Source organism: Sinocyclocheilus anshuiensis, unplaced genomic scaffold, assembly GCF_001515605.1.
Source record: "Sinocyclocheilus anshuiensis isolate Anshui unplaced genomic scaffold, SAMN03320099.WGS_v1.1 scaffold949, whole genome shotgun sequence".
Classification (NCBI taxonomy): Eukaryota; Metazoa; Chordata; class Actinopteri; order Cypriniformes; family Cyprinidae; genus Sinocyclocheilus; species Sinocyclocheilus anshuiensis.
In genome coordinates this window covers 79,077-103,674 of record NW_015554135.1, presented here as the reverse complement: position 1 = coordinate 103,674, position 24,598 = coordinate 79,077, and the positions used below count along the sequence as shown (strand labels likewise).

General features: G+C 36.4%; 1 protein-coding gene across 5 annotated transcripts in view; it reads right to left on the bottom strand.

The window, feature by feature from the left end:
• LOC107670373 (SLIT-ROBO Rho GTPase-activating protein 1-like) overlaps positions 1–24,598 on the bottom strand; it is a 114,866-nt gene that overhangs the window by 18,688 nt on the left and 71,580 nt on the right. For 3 of the 5 annotated variants that reach the window (XM_016462947.1, XM_016462950.1, XM_016462946.1), the window contains exons 6-17: positions 24,042–24,170; positions 20,916–21,137; positions 17,669–17,770; positions 12,152–12,349; positions 11,143–11,227; positions 10,184–10,211; positions 8,600–8,702; positions 5,654–5,714; positions 4,848–4,925; positions 4,350–4,484; positions 1,150–1,255; positions 763–987 (exon numbers count right to left, since the gene is read on the bottom strand). In XM_016462947.1, the coding sequence (XP_016318433.1) occupies positions 763–987; positions 1,150–1,255; positions 4,350–4,484; positions 4,848–4,925; positions 5,654–5,714; positions 8,600–8,702; positions 10,184–10,211; positions 11,143–11,227; positions 12,152–12,349; positions 17,669–17,770; positions 20,916–21,137; positions 24,042–24,170 (1,472 nt within the window). Of the gene's footprint in view, positions 1–762; positions 988–1,149; positions 1,256–4,349; positions 4,485–4,847; positions 4,926–5,653; positions 5,715–7,081; positions 7,116–8,599; positions 8,703–10,183; positions 10,212–11,142; positions 11,228–12,151; positions 12,350–17,668; positions 17,771–20,915; positions 21,138–24,041; positions 24,171–24,598 lie in introns of all 5 variants that reach the window. The other 2 variants (XM_016462949.1, XM_016462948.1) reach the window with 1 other exon arrangement.

Here is a 24,598-nt window from a genome sequence, read left to right as displayed (position 1 = left end):
CACTTCCTGTTGGGTTTTGGATTTGGCTCCAAGAGTAGGTATTGGTGTGTTATATGCGTCTACCGAATTTCATACATGTATGTAAACGTAGCTCGAGGGGTACTTCGTTGAAAGTGTATAGGTGGCGTTGTCGAGCCATTTTGCCACACCCACTTCTGAAACATATATCAGACGAAAATTTTCGGCACTTCTGGCGTGTGTGTAAAATTTCATGAGTTTTCAAGCATGTTTAGGCCCTTAAAAATACGATACATTTTAATAATAATAATAGCAAACAGAGCACTATTAATAATAAAATGATGCTGGATTGTGAGTAAATGATGACAGAATTTCCGTTTCTGGATGACTATCTCTATAAATTATGCATTTTTGACCTGTATTACTTTTATTCCAAATATTTTATGAGGATTTATGCTCGCCTCCTGGATCAACTAGATCAGATGATCTTCAAAACAAAGAGGTCCCACCCAAAAACTGTGCTAACAAAATACGTGACTCACTATAGCACTGACTAATAATTTCTTTTATTTCATTCGAGTCACGCCATGGATGTCCGGATACCATCACTAATCCTCAAAAATACAATAAAGTCTAAAACTTTAACAAGCTCAAACACTGTCTCGATTCTCATCTCTCAGGTTGCGCACGCAACCCATGAACATCTATCTTATAAACACTTCCTTCACCCACCTACATGCAGTTGCCCAGACAGTTATCAATAAATAATTAAAACCAACATCACCATCACATCTCAGCACTCACCAATAGTCTCCGCCTGCCATACACTTCTCGTACAAGGGGCCGTCAAGCTCCTTCGCGTCAGGAAAGATGGTCTCGTGATGGATGATGATGGTTTTGATGACCTCATTGACATGGGCCTGGCAGGAGACCTGGTCCTGAGTTTCTGGAGTGGGCATGAGGGTGGGGCCAAAGCAGATGGCCAGATTATAGTGGTCCATCATATTTTCATCGCTGTACTGGGACAAGCTGCAGGAAAAACAAGCAAGCTATTAGGACATTTGAAAACCAGCAAAAAAGCAAGAACATTCTTGTATATTTTCATTTGAAGAACTGTTCATATAAGCATTTATGGAAAAAGCATTTCCATAAGGACATTCATCTGTGTGTTTGTGAAACATTCGGACTTACTGGTTGAGAAAGGCGAACAGATATCGCATGACCACAAGGACTGATCTGGGTACAGTAAGAAGAATCTTTCGTATATACAGCGCTCTCTCATACAGATTGTCTATTCCTACAAGAGACAAGAGAGAGAAAGGAAAAAAAAAAAAGAGAAATCAAGTAAAAATCAAAGAGAAAAAAAATAAAAAAAATTATATATATATATATGCAAGTCCCCCACTTAGGAGTCCTAGAAACATACTTGCCCTGCCATGACATTCAGAAATGATTATTCAGGACTGCCGTTGTCATTCACAACACTTAGCAGCCCTGAGTATCAAATGACATTCCTCTATCTGAACGTGTTAATTCACTGATAACCACATCACTGCAGCTCTATTCATGGAGTTACAAGGCTGAGCTCATTATGTGGGGGAAAAAAATAACTCTGGACCGCTGTTCAATCACACAAAGTTAAATGCTGTGCCAACCTTGTCATGTTGCAAACGGACGCCTCCAATAGCCAACTCTCAGTGGAAAACACATGACTTCTTTTTGAACTTGTTGCAGTGTTGTTATTGTTAACTAAAACTAAAACTATTGGGGAGCTGAAATAAAGCTGAAACAAAATAGAATATAAATATTAGATGGAAAACTTAAGCTAGAAACAAAATAAGAAAATGTTGTCTTAACAACTAACTTAACTAAAGTTTAAGTTGAAGAACTAAAATGGCTAAAACTGAAACAAAAATAAATCTACAAAATAAGAAAAAAACTAATAAAAACTACAAAAGCACATAACAAAATTACTAAACTAAAATTAAAATGAAAACTGAAAACATATAAATAAAAGTTAATTCAAAATGTTTAAAAATACTATAAAAGCATATAAAAATACTAAAATAATACTGATTTGTTGCTTTAAATTGCCCCAGAAGTTATATATAAGTATATAGTACATACACTTGCACTTTACAGAAAAGTCTGTAACCGAGGACATGACAGATAGAGGTAGGTGTATCTGTCACACACTCTTTGATTCAGTGTTTTAATCACCACATAGAGCAAACTGCATTAAACAAGTTATCTGTCAAAAAAAAAAAAGAGAGCAAATTTTAAAAAAACGAGGCGATTCACTTGTGTTCATTAAATTCAATTGCCGGGTTTGTTGGCCCTCACCCTGGACCTAATGAAGCTGATTACCAGAGCATTAAAAGAGGTAATGTCTCAAAACTACTCAACTCCTCAAAGGAGCTTAAAAAATTAATCCAGAAGACTGGCATCCCAAAAATGTGTGTGAGTATTCCTGCGGCTCTTCTGCAGGAATGCACACAGATTTCACTGGGTTTTCTCATTGGAGCCAGTGTAACTCACTTCCTGGAATTCCATTACGCATCTTTGTGGTCTCCTAAGTAAAGCACTCTCAGGCCGTGTTTGGAAGGATACTATTCTACTATTACAAGGCAACACTGGTATGATGACTGAACTGGACACAATATCAGCTGTGATCTTTCTAATTTCCTTCTTATTTTATGATTTGATCTGACTACCAAGACATTTCCACTAAAAATCCCATGGGTTGGCTGTGAGAAACACAGTACTTATAAAAGCAAAATCAGCCTAATTATAAACTGGTGTGACCTGCTCTCATCCATACTTTAGTACACCCAGATCCTCGATTTATCCTGATAGCAGTGTAAAATAGCCATGTCACCATTAAAAAAGATCTGGGAACATGCTACTATGCTTCTGTTATTCATCTTACTTGAGCACGAAACTGGGTTTCCAAAAGATCCTGAGTAAGGGAAGCAGGTTAAAGCCTCACCACAGACAAGGCACATGTCTGCAGAAACAAAACTCCCACAGTGCAGAGAACGCACAACTCTGACAGTCTATATATAGATCTGCCAGGGACAGAGAACAGGAGAGGCCGTGTGCTTTGGAGCGAGTGTGTGGTATGCTGGGAAGGGGTTAGTCATGTGTAAATGTAAACAGCAGGGAATCCCCATTCGTCACACTCTACAGAGTGTCACAGGCACAGGGCCGCACGTTGGTCAGGTATGTAAGAACACATGCCTTTACATTCCTCCACATGCACAGACTAACAAAACCCACCCAACCCACACATGCAAGCGCACGGCACCTTAATCTAGCAAACTCTGCACAAATTTTGACATGTGGCCAAATATTTAGAAAGGCCTGTCATATAAAGCTACAAGTGATATATTTATGCTAAAAACATTTTTGCATGTAAAATAATTGAAAAACTATATTCTACATGGCAGGTAAACATCAAAGTAAATGCATCCAGGTCTAAAAATGCTAATGACTATAAGCCATGTGAATTATTAGGCTAAATATTAGTTATGAATTATTAAATGAAAGATATATCTCAAAATTGTAGCTCTGGGCTTGAGTTTGTCAGAAGATTCAGGGTAAACTATGCCAGTACTCCAACTACTATGATATATATATATATATATATATATATATTCATAAATTAATTCAAAAACTATTTAAAACTATATATAAAATATATAATATATAATAATATATATAAAATTGATATATTTTATAATTTATATTTGTATATTTTTTATTTAATATAATTAATTTTTTTAAATTAATTAATTAATATAATATATAATTTAAATACACTATTGCATACAGACATTATGTCCATAACTCATTTACTGTATGTCCATATTTTTATTAGAAATGTTAAAACAACATCATATTGTTATTTGATGAGAGGACAAACTTGGCATCAAAAGTGGCACAGCTTACCGAGCTGTCGATCACAAATATCCCATTAACCCAACCGAAACGACTGAGCATCATGGTGTCACACTGCATTCATTCATTCAGTGCAGTGTAGCGTCATCTATGATCATGATAAAGCACGCTTTCTGAGCTCTTTCAAACTCACACAAAGTTGCATTCATGCCAGTTGAAGGACCAGCTGAAGCCCTAATGTGTCATGCCGCGGTGGAACACACACTGTGCTGTAATGGAGTGTGCATAAGGCTGTTAGCGTTAGCCTGAGGCGCTGGACATCTTGTCATACAGTGAAGAAAGTCACTGTCCCACTGTTGGGGGCAAATGACTGAGATCTCTTTATATGAGAGCGCACGATAACAGTTCAAAGCACTGTTAATTCACACTGAGAATCAATGACAGATTTACAGCTGCAGGCCAGTAGAAAGCAAAAAAAATAAGGCACTTACTGACACAAGAGATGAGATCATTGAATCTTTCCTTTGGAAACAGAGGGTTCTCCAAACCTCGAAAGTAGAGTTTCAAAACGCCCGCAACAGAGTTTATATCGTGGTTATTCTCTTCGTCTGTCAGGGGATCATTACCTAAGAGACATAACGTGTGTCAAATCTGCTGAACAAAATATTTATATTTAATATATGCACACAAAAAAGAACCTAAACATCAGCATTTGTTGAAAACACAACTTCTAATAAACTATTTTGCCTTATCTTGACATGCAAGAAATACTGATATGGAATTATACAAATAAAAAGAAAAATGTCAAAAACGTGTTCTCCCCGGTAGATGTTTTTCCAAGGAAGGAAGTCTCCTTAAATCATGTGAATTTAGGTTCATGGCTCATATGACCCATTGAAGACATAAGAGATTCACTATTATTCAGCTGCGGCAGCGCTTTCAGAGCTATGACAGAAACCTGAACTCTGTTACCACATTTACACACACACCTCTTTCAAAGGAGTTCTTGATATCATTGACTTCAACTTGAGATCCAGATACTCGGAATATTCCTTGATGTTGGAGGCCTAAAAAATAGAGAGAAAAACTGTGAAATAAGCTTAAATAAGACATCTTCCAGTGTCCATTTAAATCCGCTGGAAATAAAGGCAGGTCCATAGAAACCACATTCAAATCCCAACCTCAAAAGCTAAGCCCTGTGCTTTCAAAAAGTTCCTTTTTTCTAATTAAAAATAATGAATGAAGGAGAGAGACTGCAATCAACTTCTACAAAAACATCCGTCAGTCCGGATTAGCTTTTAATGGAAAGCTTGGCTGAGGGTCAGAAAAGATTAATTAAAAACATCTCTATAGTTCCAGTAAGACGGCCACACATAGACAACTTTCAGAGCTTACAATAGGCACACAGGATCTACAACCGCGTACACATAGTTTATATAGGCATATGATAAAGACCTCTTTGGACTGAACATCCTCTGACACTGACAGGAAAGCACATCATTTAAAAACACTAAACTTGAAATAGATCTAAAACAAGTCTGTGCATGGCCTACACTGGGATGGGACAGATTCGGAAGGGGCACGCAAAAACATGACCTACCCAGACTCTAAATTTGTCCGAAACCTAACTAATGACAGGACAGGTAGCAATTGGATTGGACCATTTTAAAGACAATAGCAAAGCTGTAAACTTCATCTTCAGGCTTTTTGGGTGTTTTAATGACAATAGTGGGCCATTCTAAAGAATTATGGGTATTTTATGGTTTAAGTTACAAGGTTATTGCAATAAACTTACCATACAGGTTGATGAATCGAATACAGCTCTCAACAACTCTTGGTATTGCTTGTCCAGAGTCCTTAAAACAAGACAAACATTGGCATCAAATCAGGATGTGGGCTAAACAATCAGTCTAGCTCTAAATCAACTGAAAATATCCCACACATCATGTATCATTCATGTCGGAGATGAGAAGATAATCCTTCTTGAGCCTTACAGACCCTTTTTAAAGTGCACACCTAAGATTCTGTGTCTCAGACAGGAAATGAAATTACAACTTAGATCTGCGTGCTAACATCTCGCAGGATCATGGTTCTTGAACATGAATGGAGCCAGTGCCACCGGTGGAAAAACTGAAATGCTTTAGTGAATTCAGTTATGTGATCGTGGCGTCCATGCTGCCTGTTGTGTGCGGTTAGAGCTGTTCGTTCATTTTTTGGCAGGGCTCTATCTTACAAGTTTTTAAAAATGCTGTTATCTGCTTTTAACCTAGAGAATGTGCCAAGTCCGAACACTGTGAGAGTGCCAGGAACAGAGGCAGACCTCACAGGCACTACATTTCACAGCTATTATCAGTGCAATATGGTGAATACAAAATGTACTGCCATGAACCCGTTTAATTATTGATACTGATACAAAAATCATAAATCATAATCGAAACAGAGGTGGAAAAGACAAGGAATGCTGGAAAACTAACTCTGCACTATTGTGCAGCACTTTTACTTCATATTTAAATTGCTTAATTTATATCAAAAAGATTAAAATAATCCAATAATTAGTCATAATGCTTTTTTTAAATTATCCATTTCTTTCCTTATTTTTCACATGTTCTTTGCAGTATTCAAATTTTAATATTAATATTTAATAGAATCTTAATTCTATGAATTACCTTCTGGCCTGTGTTAAGCACTATACAATTTTAGCATGAAAATATTATTAAATTATTATTATTAATTGTAAAAAGTTATTTAATTTGTGGGAAATTCTCTCCATTAAATTCAATAAATCATAATTGTGTGCATTAGGGTCACTGAAGCCAAAAAGGATGAACTCTTATGTCAAGCACATGGACACATATACTATGGGGTCCAAAAGTCTGAGACCACTTGTGAAAATGCTTCTATTTTGCATACTGATCATTTGTAAGGGACAATTTTGTACTAAATTATGTCAGCATAACAATTTGACTGAAAATTTTAATAGAAAAAATAAATATATATATAAATATTTATTTTATTTTATTTTAAATGATAATTATTGTTAGTTTCCTCGTTTCCGGTTTTAAATAGAAATTCCAGAATCAGTGTGGTTTCAGACATTCAGACATCACTGTACATGGTTCACAACTCCTTAGAATTAAGCAAAGGTGACTGGAAGTTGAACTACTGGAAGCTTAGACAGACATGCAGCAATGAGCAAATCAGCACAAGCCGACTGTTTCTGTACCTGGTGCCTTGTGTGTGAGTTCCGACGTCCACGACTATGAACAGATGAATGACAGGACAGAGAGCCAGAGAGTGAGAGAGCAGAAAAACAGAGAGAAAGAGGCGATCCCCAGGTTATTTGGTCCCAGCACTACAAGCCACCAACAACAGCCTACAAAATCATTATTAGTCTTCCAATGACACCATTAGCTCCAGCCTCACAGAGAGAAAAAGAGGGGGCGTGCTGACACAAATTTTGCTTAAATTATAGGTAATGAAAAAGTAGTTCACCAAAAATAAAGCAAAAATCTGTCACCATTTACTCTCCCTTACATCGTTCCAAACTTTTTTGACTTGCTTTTTTTCCATGGTTCACCCAAAAATAAACAAATACAAGTCACTCTTTTCCTCATTCAACAAAATTGAATATAGCTAGATGGCGATGAACTCCAAATATGACCATGAAAGCACCATAAAAGTGGTCAACATGACATGTGCTATTTATGTCAAGACGTCTGAAGACATACAACAGTTTGATGTGCACAACAGATGGAAATTTAAGTCATTTTATGCTAAAAATCAAAGCTTTAAGTCAATGATGTCAAACAGCATTAAAGGGGTGGTTGATTATTTCACTTTTTTAACTTTAGTCAGTGTATAATGTAGCTGTTAGAGCATAAACGTCTGCAAAGTTACGACGCTCTAAGTTCAATGCAAAGGGAGAGATTTTCTTTTAAAGAAATCGCTGTTTAAGGACTACAAAAAAGGCTGGTAGGGACTACAACGAGCTTCTTCCCGATATTTGCATAAACTCTGCCCCCGGGAACATGCAACTACCCGTATTGGTAAGGGGGCGTGACGTTTCCGTACAATGTGCACTAGGCAGTCAGCGAATCACAACACACTGGGCCAGCTAACCAATCTGAGCCCATCGCGTATTTAGAAGAAAGGTAAAATATGTGAAAATAATGCGTTTTTAAAAAAAACGAAGCATGAACACGTTACCCTGCACCCCATAAACACAATCAACCCTTCGAAAAAAGCTGATCAACCACTCCTTTAATTCTCATGTCTCATAACTGTGTGATTTGCCAAGTTTAAACTTAAATTTCACTCTCACACAAAGCCATCAAATCGACTTATAAGGCTCTTTTTACAACACCTGTCTTCAGTATTCACTTTCATTGTATGGAAAAGAGCTGAGTGAACATTCTAGAACATTCTGTTGCGTTCCACAGAAGAGAAAGTTCAGGTTCGGAACAACACGCGACAGATTTTTATATTTTTAGGTGAACTATCCCTTTAAGAGGCTTTCATGCTGCCCTGAGGCATCTGTGTGAATGTTGATGCCTGAAGCTCACTTTATCGCCGTCATCTCGCTTTATGTGTACACACACCCACACACACCTCCGTTTCTGCTCTGTTTAAAACCTTCCCCAGCCATAATGATCAGTCAAGTAGAAGCAAGTAGCCGTGGATCATTATGGCTTCAAGCGGCGGTATTCAGTGCAGGTAGTATGGCACCCAAAGCTCTAAGTACCTTAACAAATGACTCCAAATTGCCATTAAACAGCTTAACGTTAAATACAGAGTGTGGCCTGGGCCTCTGTGTGCCAAACGGTTTAGGAGGAAGACTGGGAGGCCTATAAAGAGATGTTTATACTTTTAATCTTGAACCTGTTGTAAGCTTTAGCAAATACAGTACAGTGTATCGAACAATTCTGTTTGAGAGACAAAATGAAGTTGTGGACATGTGATTTCAGGTTATTTGGGGTAAGAGGTAAGCTCCCATTGTGCCTGGTTCAGTGGTCTGCACACACACCAATGTCCTGTTCATAAACTTCACTTCCACCACACATCAAAGGTCATGGAAATGGCAGGTCTGCTGGGAACAGCAGGCAGTGGGAGTGCGAGAGATGTCCAAGCACGAAATCTTTTGGCTTGGCCTGGACAGCTGGTGTTTTAAAGAAAAGATCGTATGGGGTTATACCGAAAAATCTGAGTTAAATTTCAGAATGTTGTCAGCTCCCTCTTCAATGTCTATAGGAATACAGTAAACTTGCCCCTTACTCAAGAGGAGAGCTTTTTCACATGCTTTTAAACTGTGCCCTGTAAGAATTCTGGGAGAGGTTGAATATAAAAAAGCACTATTGGTGCAAAGCATTGTGTTGAATTAAGCAGCCTAAAGCATTTGGTCTACTGTTCGGACCTTATCACTATATGCTGTATATATAGAGATAGTATGTATAGTGTACCTATAAATACAGGACAATGAAAGGAACTATAGATAGAAAGATTGATAAAAAATGATTTATAGAATGATATAATGATAGACAGTTAGAACTGTAGAATAACAGATAGAACGATACAATGACAGTGTGATAAGCAGAATGATAGAATGACAGACCAATAGAATGAATAGACTGATAGATAGAGAGAAGGATAGAACTACAAAGAACAACAGATACATAGATAGAACAACTGATAGAATGATAAATATAATGACAGACAGAGATAGAATGACTAATAGAACAACAGAACAAACGATAGAAAGATTGAATGTCAGAACAACGACCAGAACGACAGATAGAATGAAAACAGAACTGACAGAAAGACAGAACTAATAGATAGAACAACATAACTAACAGACAGACTGATAGATAGAATGACAGACAGAATGGCAGGTAGAATGATAGAACGAAAGAATGACGGCTAGAACAGTAGAACGAAAAATAGAACAGAAAAAGAATCATATATAGAAAGACAGAATGATAGATAGAATGACAGATGGAACGACAGAACAACTGATAGATATAAAAGACAGAACACCAGACAAACCAATAGTCAGAATGACAGACAGAATTGCAGACAAAACAGAATGACAGATAGAACGATAGATAGAATGATAAATAGATCGACAGACAGATTTGCAGACATATAAAAAAAACAGATAAATACAGTAGGATGGATAGACAGAAGACAGACAGAACTGATCTCATTCATGCCACATTTTGTTTGTAATCTTTGAGAGAAATGTTAACAAACTAATATTACATCTGACACTTTATGTGCTGACGACGATACCAAACAAGACAAACTGAATAGGGCAGAGAACATTTTTTACCTTGTAGTCGCATACTCAGGTCGGTAACCTGTGTGAGAAACAGATTGAGGAAAAGAGAGAGAAAGAGAGAGAGAGAGAGAGAGAGAGAGAGAGAGAAAGAGAGAATGTGAGAACACTGTTCTTCAGAGGCCCAGGGGAGGCTTTTGTTTATGCTCAGTAGAGCACATGCAGTCAGCTATCTGTCTGGAACTGGACATCCACACATACACCTTTAGTACATTGGTACATTTTTAAGAGAAATTCTACGTTTGAATTACAGGTACCCGTTTAGCTATAAAAATATTTCATCGAAGTGTCAGATTGAGTAAAAGAGAGAGAGAGAGAGAGAGAGAGAGAGAGAGAGAGAGAGAGAAAGAGAGAATGTGAGAACACTGTTCTTCAGAGGCCCAGGGGAGGCTTTTGTTTATGCTCAGTAGAGCACATGCAGTCAGCTATCTGTCTGGAACTGGACATCCACACATACACCTTTAGTACATTGGTACATTTTTAAGAGAAATTCTACGTTTGAATTACAGGTACCCGTTTAGCTATAAAAATATTTCATCGAAGTGTCAGTATGCAGCAGGCAGACTACTGCCTACAATCTTTAAAAAACAGACACGGTTGATTTTAGGCAAGGGAACATGATTTGTTGATCCCACCCACACAGTGTTCACTTAGCGGCCCCTGACAGCAGTCTGCAGTGTTCACAACACAAAACTGAAATGCCCCGGGCTCCAAAACATGAAGAGGCAACATGATGAGCAGATTTATACATGATGCGGGAATTATAATCCTCCATACTATCGCGCTTAATTAATATGAGGTTAATATGAGGTTGCATCACCCACATGAGCAGCTTCCTGCTGGTTTCTACTGGCCAAGGGGATTATGATCCAAATGTGTTATAAATTATCTCTATCATTGTGTGTTTTCAGTTCAAAGGGCTGACCCTATGAACAAAGAAAAGCAAACAATACCATCACCGAGGGTCCTCTTCAGTAGATCATGCTTTGCCTGAAGCTTAGTGATGAGATTGCTGCCCTCCAGATACTCGCGGAACTTCTGTGAAGAGACATGATTGAGACCAGCCTGAGACCAAAAACATTTGACAGCAGATTGACTTGAGCAAGCACAGCACCAGAATTAACTTTTTTGCCACATCCGCCAGTGGAGAGTGAATTGAGAAAACATACCAGCCATAGATATTTGTTATGAGCAATGAAACTCAATGAGCTTTTTCTTCCCTCAAAATAAATAATAATAAAACATAAAATAATAAAATATAATAAAAAATAAGTAAATTATATCTATCCATCTATCTATCCATCCATCCATCTATCTGTCTGTCTATCTATCTATCGTTCTATCTATCTATCTATCTATCTATCTATCTTGGTGGGTTTTTGTTAAATGTGAGCCAAAATCATCACAATTAAAAGAACCAAAGACTTAAACTACTTCAGTCTGTGTGCAATGAATTTATTTAATACACGAGTTTCACAATTTGAGTTGAATTACTGAAATAAATGAACTTTTCCACGACATTCTAATTTATTGAGATGCACCTGTCTGTCTGTCTGTCGTCTCAAAAACAACCAATCTTGGCAAATCTTTCTTATAATGCACCAGTTTAAAGTACTTGATAACATGCCTATGAAAAACATTTAAATAAAGTGACTTGTTTAATTAAAATTAAATAACATAAAATTAAATTAAAATATATAAATTAAAAATAAAATAAAATTAAATACTTTTTTGCAAGACTTTCTTATATTGCAGTGAAACTTGATTATATGAAAATTTTATCTATGAAAATGTATTTCGACATTTATTTCTTTAATAATAATAAATAAGTCTTCGCAAATCTTTCTTAAAATGCACCAGTTTAAAGATGAAACTTGATAACATGCCTATGAAAAAATTTATTTAAATAAAGTGACCAATTTAATTTAAAATACTAGTAAATCTTAATGAAGCAAAATTGACCATAAAATAGAACTGCTCCGTCTCCTGTTGGTTGGCGCGTCTCTTGGCGATGCTCGGCTTGCTGAGGTAAGTTTCCGACACGGTGGACTTGACCGATTCAGTGGAGCGGCTGTGATGGAAACTTTCGGACACGTCATAGTCCTCGATGGTCACCATGTCCTGGATAGTAGTGAGAGTGGCCTCTGAGGTCTTCTTAATCTGAAACAGGACAACATTTTTAGTAGGAAAGACACAGTCATGTAGCAGACACTAGCAACAAAGAGTAATTTTTATAATTTGTTACAGTATTAGAGGCACAATCCAAAACAATATAACTGTAGAATAGTCTTGCAACATTTATTAATAAGAACGTGTGTCAGTGCAAGAGTGATAAGAGGAGGAAAAAAATGCTAGAAAAACACATTAAGCACCAAATAAAAGAAAGGGTGGAAAAAAAAAATCTCTGACAGGCCCTGCATGACATGTGCTCTGTGACTAATAGCAGGCCTTGAGCAAGACACCAGACCAAAGAAATCAATTTATAGCAAGGGGAGCGGAAGATGACCCAAGGGGCCACCATTCATTTGATGGCCTTGAGGATTAATTTCTGTATCTTTCCAGTGTCAGACATGCAACATTATCACAGTACTAAATATCTGGAACTGTCTGTCCCCTTATATCCCAAGAGGAACAGACTGACAAAGTGATCGCAAATTGCAAAGTGAATTGTAAACCAGTGACAGGCTCTAATGAATAAAATAAAAAATATTAAGCCACTTTTTGTAATGTGCATTCAACGCTTTAATTAGCATTTCTCTGCAAATATTGATAAATACTGTTATAATTTGATTATTTAATTAGCACATCATGTAAAGGGACCCAATGACAATAATCAACTGACAGCACTAATAAAAACATAATAAATTAACCACATAAAATGGTGAAAAGGAGAAGGCAAGGAGATAAAAAAAGATAAAATTGGAAAGATAAAAAATAAAAATATATTGAAAGCTGGAAATAATGAAAAAAAAAGCAATAACTTATAATAAAATATATATATATATATATACACACATACATGCATAAAAAATGTAATTAAAATTGTGTGTATGTGTGTGATTTAATTACATTTTTAAGTATATATTAATATCATTAAAACAATTATTTAACCACATGAAACTGTGAAAATGAGAAAGCTGGTGCAATCACTCAGAAAGAAAGAAAGAAAGACAGAATGAATGAAAGTACATTTAAATTAAATTGTATATAAAATTTAGAGAGTTTAATATATATTACTAAAAATAATTCAACGATCTAATCATTTAACCACATTAAATGGCAAAAAGGAGAAAGCAAGAGTTAAAAAAAAATAAAATGGGGTTAAAGATGTTGAAAGCTGGTGCAACTGCTCAGTAGAAGCATTTGTTCACCTGCTGAAAGAGGCTGCACAGTATGGAAGCGCAAATTTCTCTCATGCTGACATGCTCTCTTTCACACGCGTACCCACACACACACAGTTCTGAATGTAAGCAGAGCTTTTTCTGTTTGCACAAACACTGCAATCTTCTTGCAGAACACACAAGAAGATACATATAGACAACTATAGACAATGTCACACAACCACAGTGTGTATCACGCAGCATAAAACTATAGCAGTTTCATCACACAGTGAGCTCATCTCTCATTGTCAATTTCAGGCTGAATCATCCTTCAAATCAATAGAGGATGACATACAAGTCAATGGAAACCAGCACTCACACCTAAAAAAGTCTGGATCCAGGTCACTGTTCCACTTGTGATTCACCAACCTATTGTGGCAACTGAAACACAGAGATGTTCACAGGTTTAAACCCGCCTCCTGACGTTAAACAGTTTGTGGTCTGGTTTTGGTGAGGGCCTTTATGGATGATATGCCGCACCTGTCTTGTAGGATGTGGTTTACTTGGAAAGTCAACCTCAGCTGAGCAATAACAAAAGGCAAACAGGTTACAAAGAGGTAAACTGAGTGCAGGGGGAAGCGAAGAGCTCTGTTTCAAGGACATGAAAGCAGTCCAAATGAAATGATGTGGAAAATAAGAGGGATTTTTTTTAAATTATCTTTAACGCTGCTTGAAAAGCCTGCGCTCTTCGGCTTTTTTTTTAAACCTCATGAGATTAAAGACACGAATGCTAAATATAAACTAGACTTCAGATAATAAAAGAAAAAAAAACTCAACTGAGCCCTACTTTCGAAGTGTATATTTTAAAATAGTATGTAGTGTGAATTACTTATAAAATAATTAAAATCTAGCTATACATCCATCCATCCATCTATATGTGCAGAAAAAAGTAGTTAAAGCAAGATAAAAAAAAAATTGGGAAAAAGCTTGCCAATCCCTCATGTGTACATGTAAATAAAAAATACATAAAAAAAATAAATAAATACAGGTCAGGGTTATTATAGTTAACCAGAAAAAAAAATTAATTACTTGAAATAAATGAAAAATTAACTGAAATAATATACAAAAAAAACAAGTTGAAGTACTACAATAACTAAAAAAAAAACTAAAACTAATAAAAATGACAAAAACAACAAATTGACAAACTTTAGTTAACAAAAACTATAATAGTATATCAACGATACTAAAATAACACTGATACAGTTTTGACTCATAAAATGTGACATTTCAAACGCATTGTCAGTACTTATATTATTTTTACATTATAAGATGCTTAACAGATCATTAGCTGATGTTGTATATGCAGATCATTATACATTATGTAAGCAATAAGCTTTTTTTATTATTTGATATTTGGCTTTTTGTTACTTTATTCATAATGACATTCTAAACATCAGACAGGTACTGATACAGAGAACAGTGGCAGGTGAGATTGGAAAATTACCTAAGCCGGATTCAAAGTTGGCTACATAATACCTGCCAGACCACATCTCATGACAGAAATGCCATGAAACTATATGCCATGCAAATATATTCACATCAGAATGTACATGAATCTGATATGCATTATATAACATAATGAAACATATACTTATATGGAAAGATGCAGCATTATGTATTACCAAATCATTTATCGGTTGGAAACGCCTATTTGCTGATAAGTATTCTTTTGACTGTTTGATCTGTAAGACTGATGAACAAGCTACTCGGGGTAACAAGATGGCATTCTGGCACATCTGTAGCACTGCAGCAATCAGCATTAGCACAAATAGAAGGGCCCGATAATCAGTACAAAGGCAGCAGAGAGGGCCGCAATCAGACGATCAGTGCTTCACACAGCAGCAGGAGCAGGACACAGATCTCCCAGCGTTTGATGTGCCTCCCAGAGGTTTGTCTCCTGCAAAACAAACAGACACTTCCTACGGAGATCTACGCAGTGCCTTAGTGGGGTTTTAGTGTATGATGTGAGCAGAATATCCATTAGAGAAGGCAAGAAGGGCAGGAGAGAAAGATAAAGGGAGTGGGACAGAAATTCAGAAATAACACTGTCAATTCTCCTCTGAGAACTCCAATCTCACCCTAATCTCTACAGCAAACACTATTTACACTATTCAATTATGAGCTTGAGAAGAAGAATGGAAAAAAGAAGAGCTGACAGCTGGATAATTGCTGAAGAAAAATGAAAGGATGAAACAGGAAGCTTGAATTGACAGATATATTCTTCCTTTGTGTCCGACAAAGGTGTGTTTGAGAACGAGGCAAAGCTGAGTGGTTTATGGCGGTTATACTATAATAATGTATTCTTCGAATCCTTTCTTTTGTCATCTGAATCAGTGAAGGTTCTAGGAAACAGCTGCACAAAAACTCAACACTATGTCCAGTATCCTGTGTCATGTTCATTGCAGACCTTGAGTCTGAAGTCAAAAGATGCTTTAAGCCATCTGGAGTAACCAGGAAGTGCCCTGACCTCACATCCTTCCACTTCCTTTCAGCCTGGTCAGTGGTCCAGTCACTATAAACACCTGTCATTTAGCACATGCAAAATACTAGTGACAGAACAATATACAATATACAATCAGACAATATTTAGGACTGATAACAGTGTTGTTTGGTCAATTAAAATGGCTATTCCCAATAATTTAAGGTAAAAAAAATTAGCAAAAGCTTTATTTTTCTTTAACATTTTTTTTGTTTACATTTATTTTTTAATATTTTCAATATTCTACAATGTTCTTCAAAATTCTGGTCAATGACAAAACCAAATATACGCACTTTAAAGAAAAGTATTTTTAACAAAGCAATGCCCAAAGTAGGCTTATAAAATATGTGATATTTTTTTTTTTTATATTATTTATTTGAACAGACAATGTTAAAAGCATTAAATAAAAATAAATAAATAGAACACCGTAAACAAATAAAAAACAAATCTTATTCCTTTTACTATAATGCATAAAAATATACTATTTAATAAAATTCTCTCTTGTAGTTGAACATGAAGTCTGCCATGTATTCAAACAGCATTCAGGCTCTCCACATCCTTACAATAATTTTCATTTTTTTAAAATATTGCATGAGCCTCTTTCGTTTTTTACAATCTGCTACAATATGCAATATTTCAGTTCCCTTTCATGGGAACTTCGAACTGAGGCGTTCCCCATAGCGACCCCTAGAGGACGCAGTGTCTCGTTCCCTACTCAGGGAACCATGGTTACATAAGTAACCTGAGACGTTAGCTTGCCATTTTTCCAGAACCATTTAGCTTCCAAGACAACACTGACAGTGGGCTGAGCAATCGTTCTTTACAGCAGATGATTTATCAGCAACTTGTTGGGAAAGTCTACCAAGGACTATAGGTCCACAACAAAACCACTCCCTGAAGCAATAAAATTCACACAGGACTGACCATTTCTAATGCTGCATCAAATATTGTATATAGATCTGGCTAACAAGGTATGTTAAATCTGTGCAGGAACAACAACTGCACACACTGGACACATTCAGTGCCAAATTGCGATTTTGTCTTTCAAAACTGAGAAAAAGATTCACGGCAGAGAAATAACAGGAAGGAGATAAGAGAAGAAGAGGGCAGATGTAAGACAATCGTTCATCTAATATGGACATGATAAAGCCAAAAAGCGATTCCAGACTCCTCCATCTTCCTGACCGAGTGGTTTTTCAGCATTCGACTTAAGGCCTGATTCAAATGTTGCAGCCTTGTAGAAGGCAAAGATAATAAAATGTGAAAAAGACAGACACAGTCTGCAGGAAGAAAAGGGAGACGGTGTCACTGAGAGAAGATTCTCTGTGCGTCACTCGGGTTATCTGGAGGACAGTGAAAACTCTGCAGGGAGGAAAAAAAAACTATTTCTTGTAAGTCCTCCCAAAGCCTCTTTTACGATCAGCTCCTGCCAACTCAATTAAGCAAACACATTGCAAAGCTGCCTCGCTCTAATGCAACAGGAAGATATGCTCAAGCGCACAAAAGTGATGGTATAGGTGAGGGATTTGATTAAAACTGATTGCAAATGCCATGTTGATCTATTTTAAATGTTACTTCCATTGCTCCTGACCATTTCTGGCGGTGCTCGGGTCACCTTACCTCTTCGTTCTCGATCTTTAGGGTGGCCAGACGGGATTGAAGCTGCTGGAACCTCAGGAGGAGTTCTCCCTGCATTGGAGGCTGGACCGTGATCTGACACACCTGAAAACAAACAGACTTTCAATTATAACACAGAAAGATGACAGCAGCCATTAACCTACATTGGGTCTTTAGTGACCCGGAACGTCATCCACTACCCTCCCCCTAGGGCTGGGCGATAAATAATATCATATCGAGATTGTGATAACATTTATGTTGATAACTATGATAAACTGTATATGGATTAATCTATCAGCCTAAGTTTCATCTACTACACAAATCAAACACACCCCGGTGCTGAGTCTGCCATCTCAATATGTGAGGACAGTCCACATGAACTCCAGAGCTGCTCCGAGAGTCACTTCAGCAGCTTTTCATAGTTTAATTTGAGAAAAACTACGGTCAAATACACTGAAACTCAAAGATCATCACGACAATCCGCCAAAATAAAGGTTTGGTTTAAAGTGAAGAAATTATGACAAATATATTACTGTATACTAAAATGCTTTACATTTCCATCCAAGTTTAAATTTTTATCTTATTTGACAAAAAATAAAAATGCAATCTTTTGTCGTACATTAATGGTTATATTTTCATTTGATTACATTTTAGAAGATTGATTAAATTATTCAAGTTTTATTAATTAATTTCATGACGTAACATTTCCGTCACACGCTTGAGGAATTCGGCCAATCACAACGCACTGGATAGCTGGCCAATCAGAGCACACCTCGCTTTTCAGACAGATGAACTTTGTAAAAATCGACGCGTTTCAGAAAGGCGGGGCTTAGAGGAGAAACAATAATGTACAGTATGTGGAAAATAATTTGTTTTTTGAACTTTAAACCGCATAAACACATTTCATTACACCAAATACACAAAATAATGTTATTTTTAACAGCATCATGTGACCCCTTTAAATCATTAACACAGAATTTATGGAAAAAAATACAACAAATTTAATGGGGTCCTAAATTCTAGCTTACTAAATGTGAAGAAACAAGTTATGTTTACGTTCATTCTCCAGCTCTAACAAACATGTGGAAAGCATTTCCTTCTCTATTATTGGTAAATGAATATTGTAATAATGTTTTTCGCCTTATCGCCCAGCTCTAAAAGAAAGCAAGATGATAGTCACCATTAAGGCCGGTTCACACCAAAGAATATTAACCATAACCCACCAACGTTGTGTCATCTATTTCAAGCTCTTTGAAGCAGGATGGATTCTGATTGGCTGTCAATGTTTTCATCGTTCATCAGCTGGGAAAACACTTTGAAAGTGATTCAAGTCAAGTCAAGTCACCTTTATTTATATAGCGCTTTTAACAATACAGATTGTGTCAAAGCAACTGAACAGCATTAATTAGGAAAATAGTGTCAATAATGCAAAATGACAATAGTAAACAAATTTTTCAGTTAAAGACAGTTCATCATTGAATTCAGTGATGTCAACATCCAGCTCAGTTTAAATAGTATCTTTGCAATCAAGTCAACGGTATCGCTGGAAATGAAGTGTCCCCAACTAAGCAAGCCAGAGGCGACAGCGGCAAGGAACCAAAACTCCATCGGTGACAGAATGGAGAAAAAACCTTGGGAGAAACCAGGCTCAGTCGGGGGGCCAGTTCTCCTCTGACCGATTCCAACGATATTGTTCCACTGTGCCGTTATCGTTGGTGTTGACTCTGCTATTCTTTTCAATTTAGAATGATTTTTAAAACTACATCTTTATTGCTATCATTATAGTTATCATCCTTGTTGTGAACGGGCCTTTAGAGATCCTGCTCTAATAGAACAGAGCTCCCTAGAGGAGGAATCTCATATTCAAACAAATAACCAACACCTGGCACAATCATTATAACCGACTCTTATAAAGCAAAATTCCAGTTGGTTTCATTGACCAAGAGAGTACAGGCATGACTGCAAAACAACAGGTTGTAAACCATGCGCAGACATTATATCAGTGACAAAATGGCCAATTAAGGAAGATAAATCCAATAAACACTCTCTCAAAACTGCTTGAGGGTGAGAAATACAATATGATTTGCTCTCAACGCTCTGCGCACACGCTGCCAGCTGATACACAATAAAAGAAGGATATGAAGCAGTCCTGACCACATATAATTCAGAATTTCATTAAGACGCTTTTCTCCACTCTGTATCCTGTATGATCTCATATGCTTCAACACGGCTTTGGACAAGATTAGCATGAGGTTAATGGATGGGCTGGTAGATGTACCATGGGAGTTCAAAAGTATTGGGTCAGTACATTTTCTTTTAAAGAGATTAATACCTTATGCAGCAAGGATGCATTCATTTTTATCAAAATAAAACAAAAATTTATAATTTTACGAAGATTTCCATTTCAAATAAATTTTGTCCTTTTGACTTTTCTATTCATCAAAGAATCCTGTAAATGATGCATCGCCTTTTCCACGAAAAAAATATTAAGCAGCTCAACTGATTCTTCATTGATAAAAATAAGAAATTCTTGAAATCAGCATATTTAAATGATTTCTAAAGGATAATGTGACACTGAAGACAGCATTAATGGCTCCTGAAAATATAGATTTGCCACCACAGGAATAAATTATATTTTAAAATAAATAGACTATATTTATATAATAATCCCACTACTTTGGGTTGAAAAGTGATATTTTTGCCATGTCTCTGGGCAATTTATTAGGAAATATTGCAGATGTTTCTTTATGTTTCTTATTTCTTACTATCATCATCCTCCAGTTAACAATTAGCAATGAATTTGAGGAAATTTGTAATACAATTTGGTTTGTCCCACTTTAAGGCATTCAATCAAATGTGAAAAACCAAATCTGTAAAATAATATCAACATAAAAATAACAAAGAAATTTTAAGTTGACTCTTTCTTAATCTCCAAGACAAACTTTAGCTATTTCCATTATTTTCTTACTTTTGTGAATAATCAACCAATAATAAAAAAAAACTTGATTTTATAGAAATATTTCTACTACTTGTACAACTACTAGACATACATTTATAGAAATTACAACACAAGCAGTTTAAGAAAACATACAAAAAACTACAGCATAACAGACTGTTAAGAAAATCTCAGTTCTCTCAGTTTACATGGTGTTAAGATGTAACTTAACCAAACACTGGGTGACAATGTGGCTGCTACTGTGTTTGTACATATGTATGTGGGTGTGTGGGTAAGGCTTTGTTTAAATCTGACCTCATCTCCCATATGTGGCTGGAACTCAAATTTGACGGGTGGGCAGAAGGCAGTAGGGTACATTTCCATGAAGCGCTGGCGGTCACTACGTGGGTCCAGACTGTCCACCGCGTTCTCAATGATGTCCAGACCCTCGTGACGAGACGTCTCCAGGTTATATTCGGCCGAGAGGTAGGTCCGCAAAGCCCGGTTCAGAGAGGCGTGATATCCCAGATCACAACACTATACAGGAAAACGAGAGGACAAGAGAAGAGAAACGTTACCTATTAAAGCCCAGAAAAAATATAAATAATGGGCAAAGAATCTTTCTATGTAATATATGCTGCATTCAAATGATAAAGCGGATGGTGTGTCTTACTTCCCAACAAAGTGAGGAAGCTTTTAAGCACTAGTGCAACAAAAAGAAGAGCAAAGGATGCACATTAGGTGTGTAATTGATGCTTAATCTATTATTTAATCATTCCCATGCTGCCACAAATATTGATGGATAATGTATTTTAGTTGTGCAAGACTATCCACTCATAAATTAGGTAAATAAGCAGCATTTTCTGGCAAGTTGTAATCAATTTGTCATCAATAGTACACAATATCTACACAAACTATATTGTACAGTTATTTTCAGTTGTGAAGTGTGTTTTGAAATCAGCATAAAAAGTTACTTAACTGACACTGATACTGTAAAGTGGCCAAATTTAAAAAGACAGTACACTATCTCATAAATTATGTAAATATGTAGCATCTTCTGGCAAGTTGCATCCCAATTTGTCATTAACAGTACACAAAATCTATACAAAAGTCATTTTTAATTGTGAAACGTAATTTAAAAGCAGCATAAGCAGTCAGTTAACGGACACATTTTAAATAAAGTGTAGCAAAATGTAAAGTGACAGTACACATATTGAATAGACAGTTCCTGTGAAGTAAAGTGACAGATCTTGAACAGACTCAAACCTACAACCTATCGGTTACCAGTCAAGATGTGTCACTTTCAGCAAACGTCAGGTCTTACTCACAGCTGACATTCCAAACATATTAACACCAATGGCACAGCATGACGTACTGGTCTATCAGCAACTGTGGCTTTGGTAATATTTGTGACCCTGTGTCTGACCATTCCTACATGACCTCATACTGACTGTGCTCTGGTGGTCTGTGTGCTGTCTTTATAAGGCTTTGGATTCTGAAGACTTGTGCTAAACAGCCCTGTAGCCTAGTTGTTCAAGGCTAAGCGTAGACTGGCAGGAATTTCCATAATTTGATTTTGACTCTGATACTGGAGTCATGGGGAACTGAAATGCAAAAAGATGCATTAAATTGGATAATAAAATATGGTGGAGAACTGGGGCGTCCTTGGGGAGGTTATTTAAGTTCTGACGGTGGGTGTCACTGGAAGATCTGCCAGATCTCGACTCCCAAAGCGTCTGCAAACCTCCAAAGTCCATTTTATTTCATTATCACGATGGCCTGCTCTGTCTGTCAGGCTGCTGATTGTTTTAAGAATTTGGATGCCCTTTTTTCACTGAAATGGTGTGGTTCTTGTGCCAGAACTCAAATTGAGAGTCAAATTATGCACTGACTTGAGAGCCAAATGATGACGCAGCCATTTTTATGAACCTGCTTTGGGGTTTTTGGAGCTTGACTTGCATGCCAAAATAACAAATAAATAAATATAAATAAATAAAATAAAAATAATAATAATAAACATGGACCCATAATGGGGAGCCCATGCAGAGGTACCCACTGGTTCGTTAGCAGTATGCAGGGGCAAAAACATCTTTATACAAGATAAAATTTTTACCAGACAAGGTCAAGTTCTTTCTCCTCCAAAGAAATGTCTAAAAAGCTGACAGTGCATGCATATAATATCACCCAAACACTCTCTCCCTGCAGAGAGGTTTTTGTTTTGTAGATGAAAATAATATTGCTGGATATTCCGTTTATAAATAAATGATGCTGACAGGATTTGATAATGATTTAAGCTGGGGCTGTAAAATAGTGAAGCAGTGCTCAGTGCTCAAAACGTGAAAAAGGTACATTGTAACATACAGTAGTTGATCTAAAAGAGACTCTCAGACAGTCTGATTAACAGAAAACTGGGTTTTAGGGCTGGGTGCCACTTCTTCGACATTCATGCTAAAAAAATGGTTTGACATATTCAAAAGGGGGACATACAGTACCTTAATATAAAAGTAGGACAACAGCTACCTCATACAAAATAACATAAAAGGGGGTAAAAAATTCTAAAAAAAAAAATAAAATAAATAATAATATTTTTCCACCTGGAAATGAAATGTTGAATATTTGAAACAAAGAAAACTAATGATGTGAAATGAATAAGAAAAATGTAATATTCTCAACTATATCTAGGAGAACTATTTATATCATCTCAAATAATGATAGAGAATATGATCATCAGGTTTTACACAAACTTGTGGAGTGTTGCTGTCATTAAAAGAAAAGAGGGATAATCCAAATATTATTAAATTTTTTAATTAATGTAAATGATCCCCTCAAATTGAATGAATAATTTTGTACTACACTAGAAATAAAAATGCAAAATAAAAGCTTTTTCATTTAGTCACACACTTTTGGAAAAGGCCTCTGGTTTCTCCACCTACGTTTAAACCACCATTATTTTCTTTGCTTATTCTCTACGAGGATCATTTTTTACCACCTAATTTTACACAGACGTTATGTTAAGCTCCTCATTCTCTCTCAATCGAATGCATTTGACAATCAGTCCTTCATAAAACGTATTTAAATAACAGGTTTGTGTGGTTACTTGGGAGATATGGAAATGAATGCATTTTAACCACAGTGCATTTTTTAAAACATCTCATTCCTGTCAGACACACCTGCATTTGTCTCAAGAGCTTAAATTTGAATGCAACGTTGACAGAAATCTTACTGAGGAGTCTATGCATTTCCTCAGATCAAAGCAGGTGTAGACAAAGATGCATATTCAACCAAGAAACCGATGAAAACGGCAGCAGTCTTTGTCAGATTTAGCTGTCCCAGCAGACCTGAGGTCAGTTTGAAACTATTTATAACTGTCCTACTTGTCACACAAAGTTTCTTCGTCTGTGGTAGAATCCCTGAACCTCCTTTTCATTCCCCAGTACTTACGTCTGTTAAATCAGACAAGTCGTGAATGTAATACTTGAAGATTGAAGCATTAGTGGCTTCGAGCGTCAGCAGGTATTCGTTCCGAGCTTTGATCGACTTCAGCTTGTTCTCAGAGTGCTTGGCCTGCCTCTGATGAGAGAGAAAAAGTGGAGAAACGAAACAGACAGAATTTGAGATATTTGTTGAAACATAAAAACATGCAAAGGTGCTTTTATCTCTGCATGCAGTCTGTTCTTTCAAGATTTTTTGTGTGGAGAGACAGAGAATAAATGCTTCCAAAAAGAAATCAACAAAGATATACAAGCATATAAACTGCAAAAAAATAATTATACAGACATTTATGGACTTATATGGTACATCTATGTGGTTACAAAAAATCTTAAACAACAAGTATTGCTCATTTCCTGTATCAGCAAGGATATTACTAACATTCAGACATAGGGCTGCACGATTAATCGAATGCGATTGTCATGTGCATTTTGTTAAAAAAAGCCGGTTCTGTAATCAGCAGTAAATCATCACCACGTGCTTTCAGATGGAGCAGAATTTACTACACA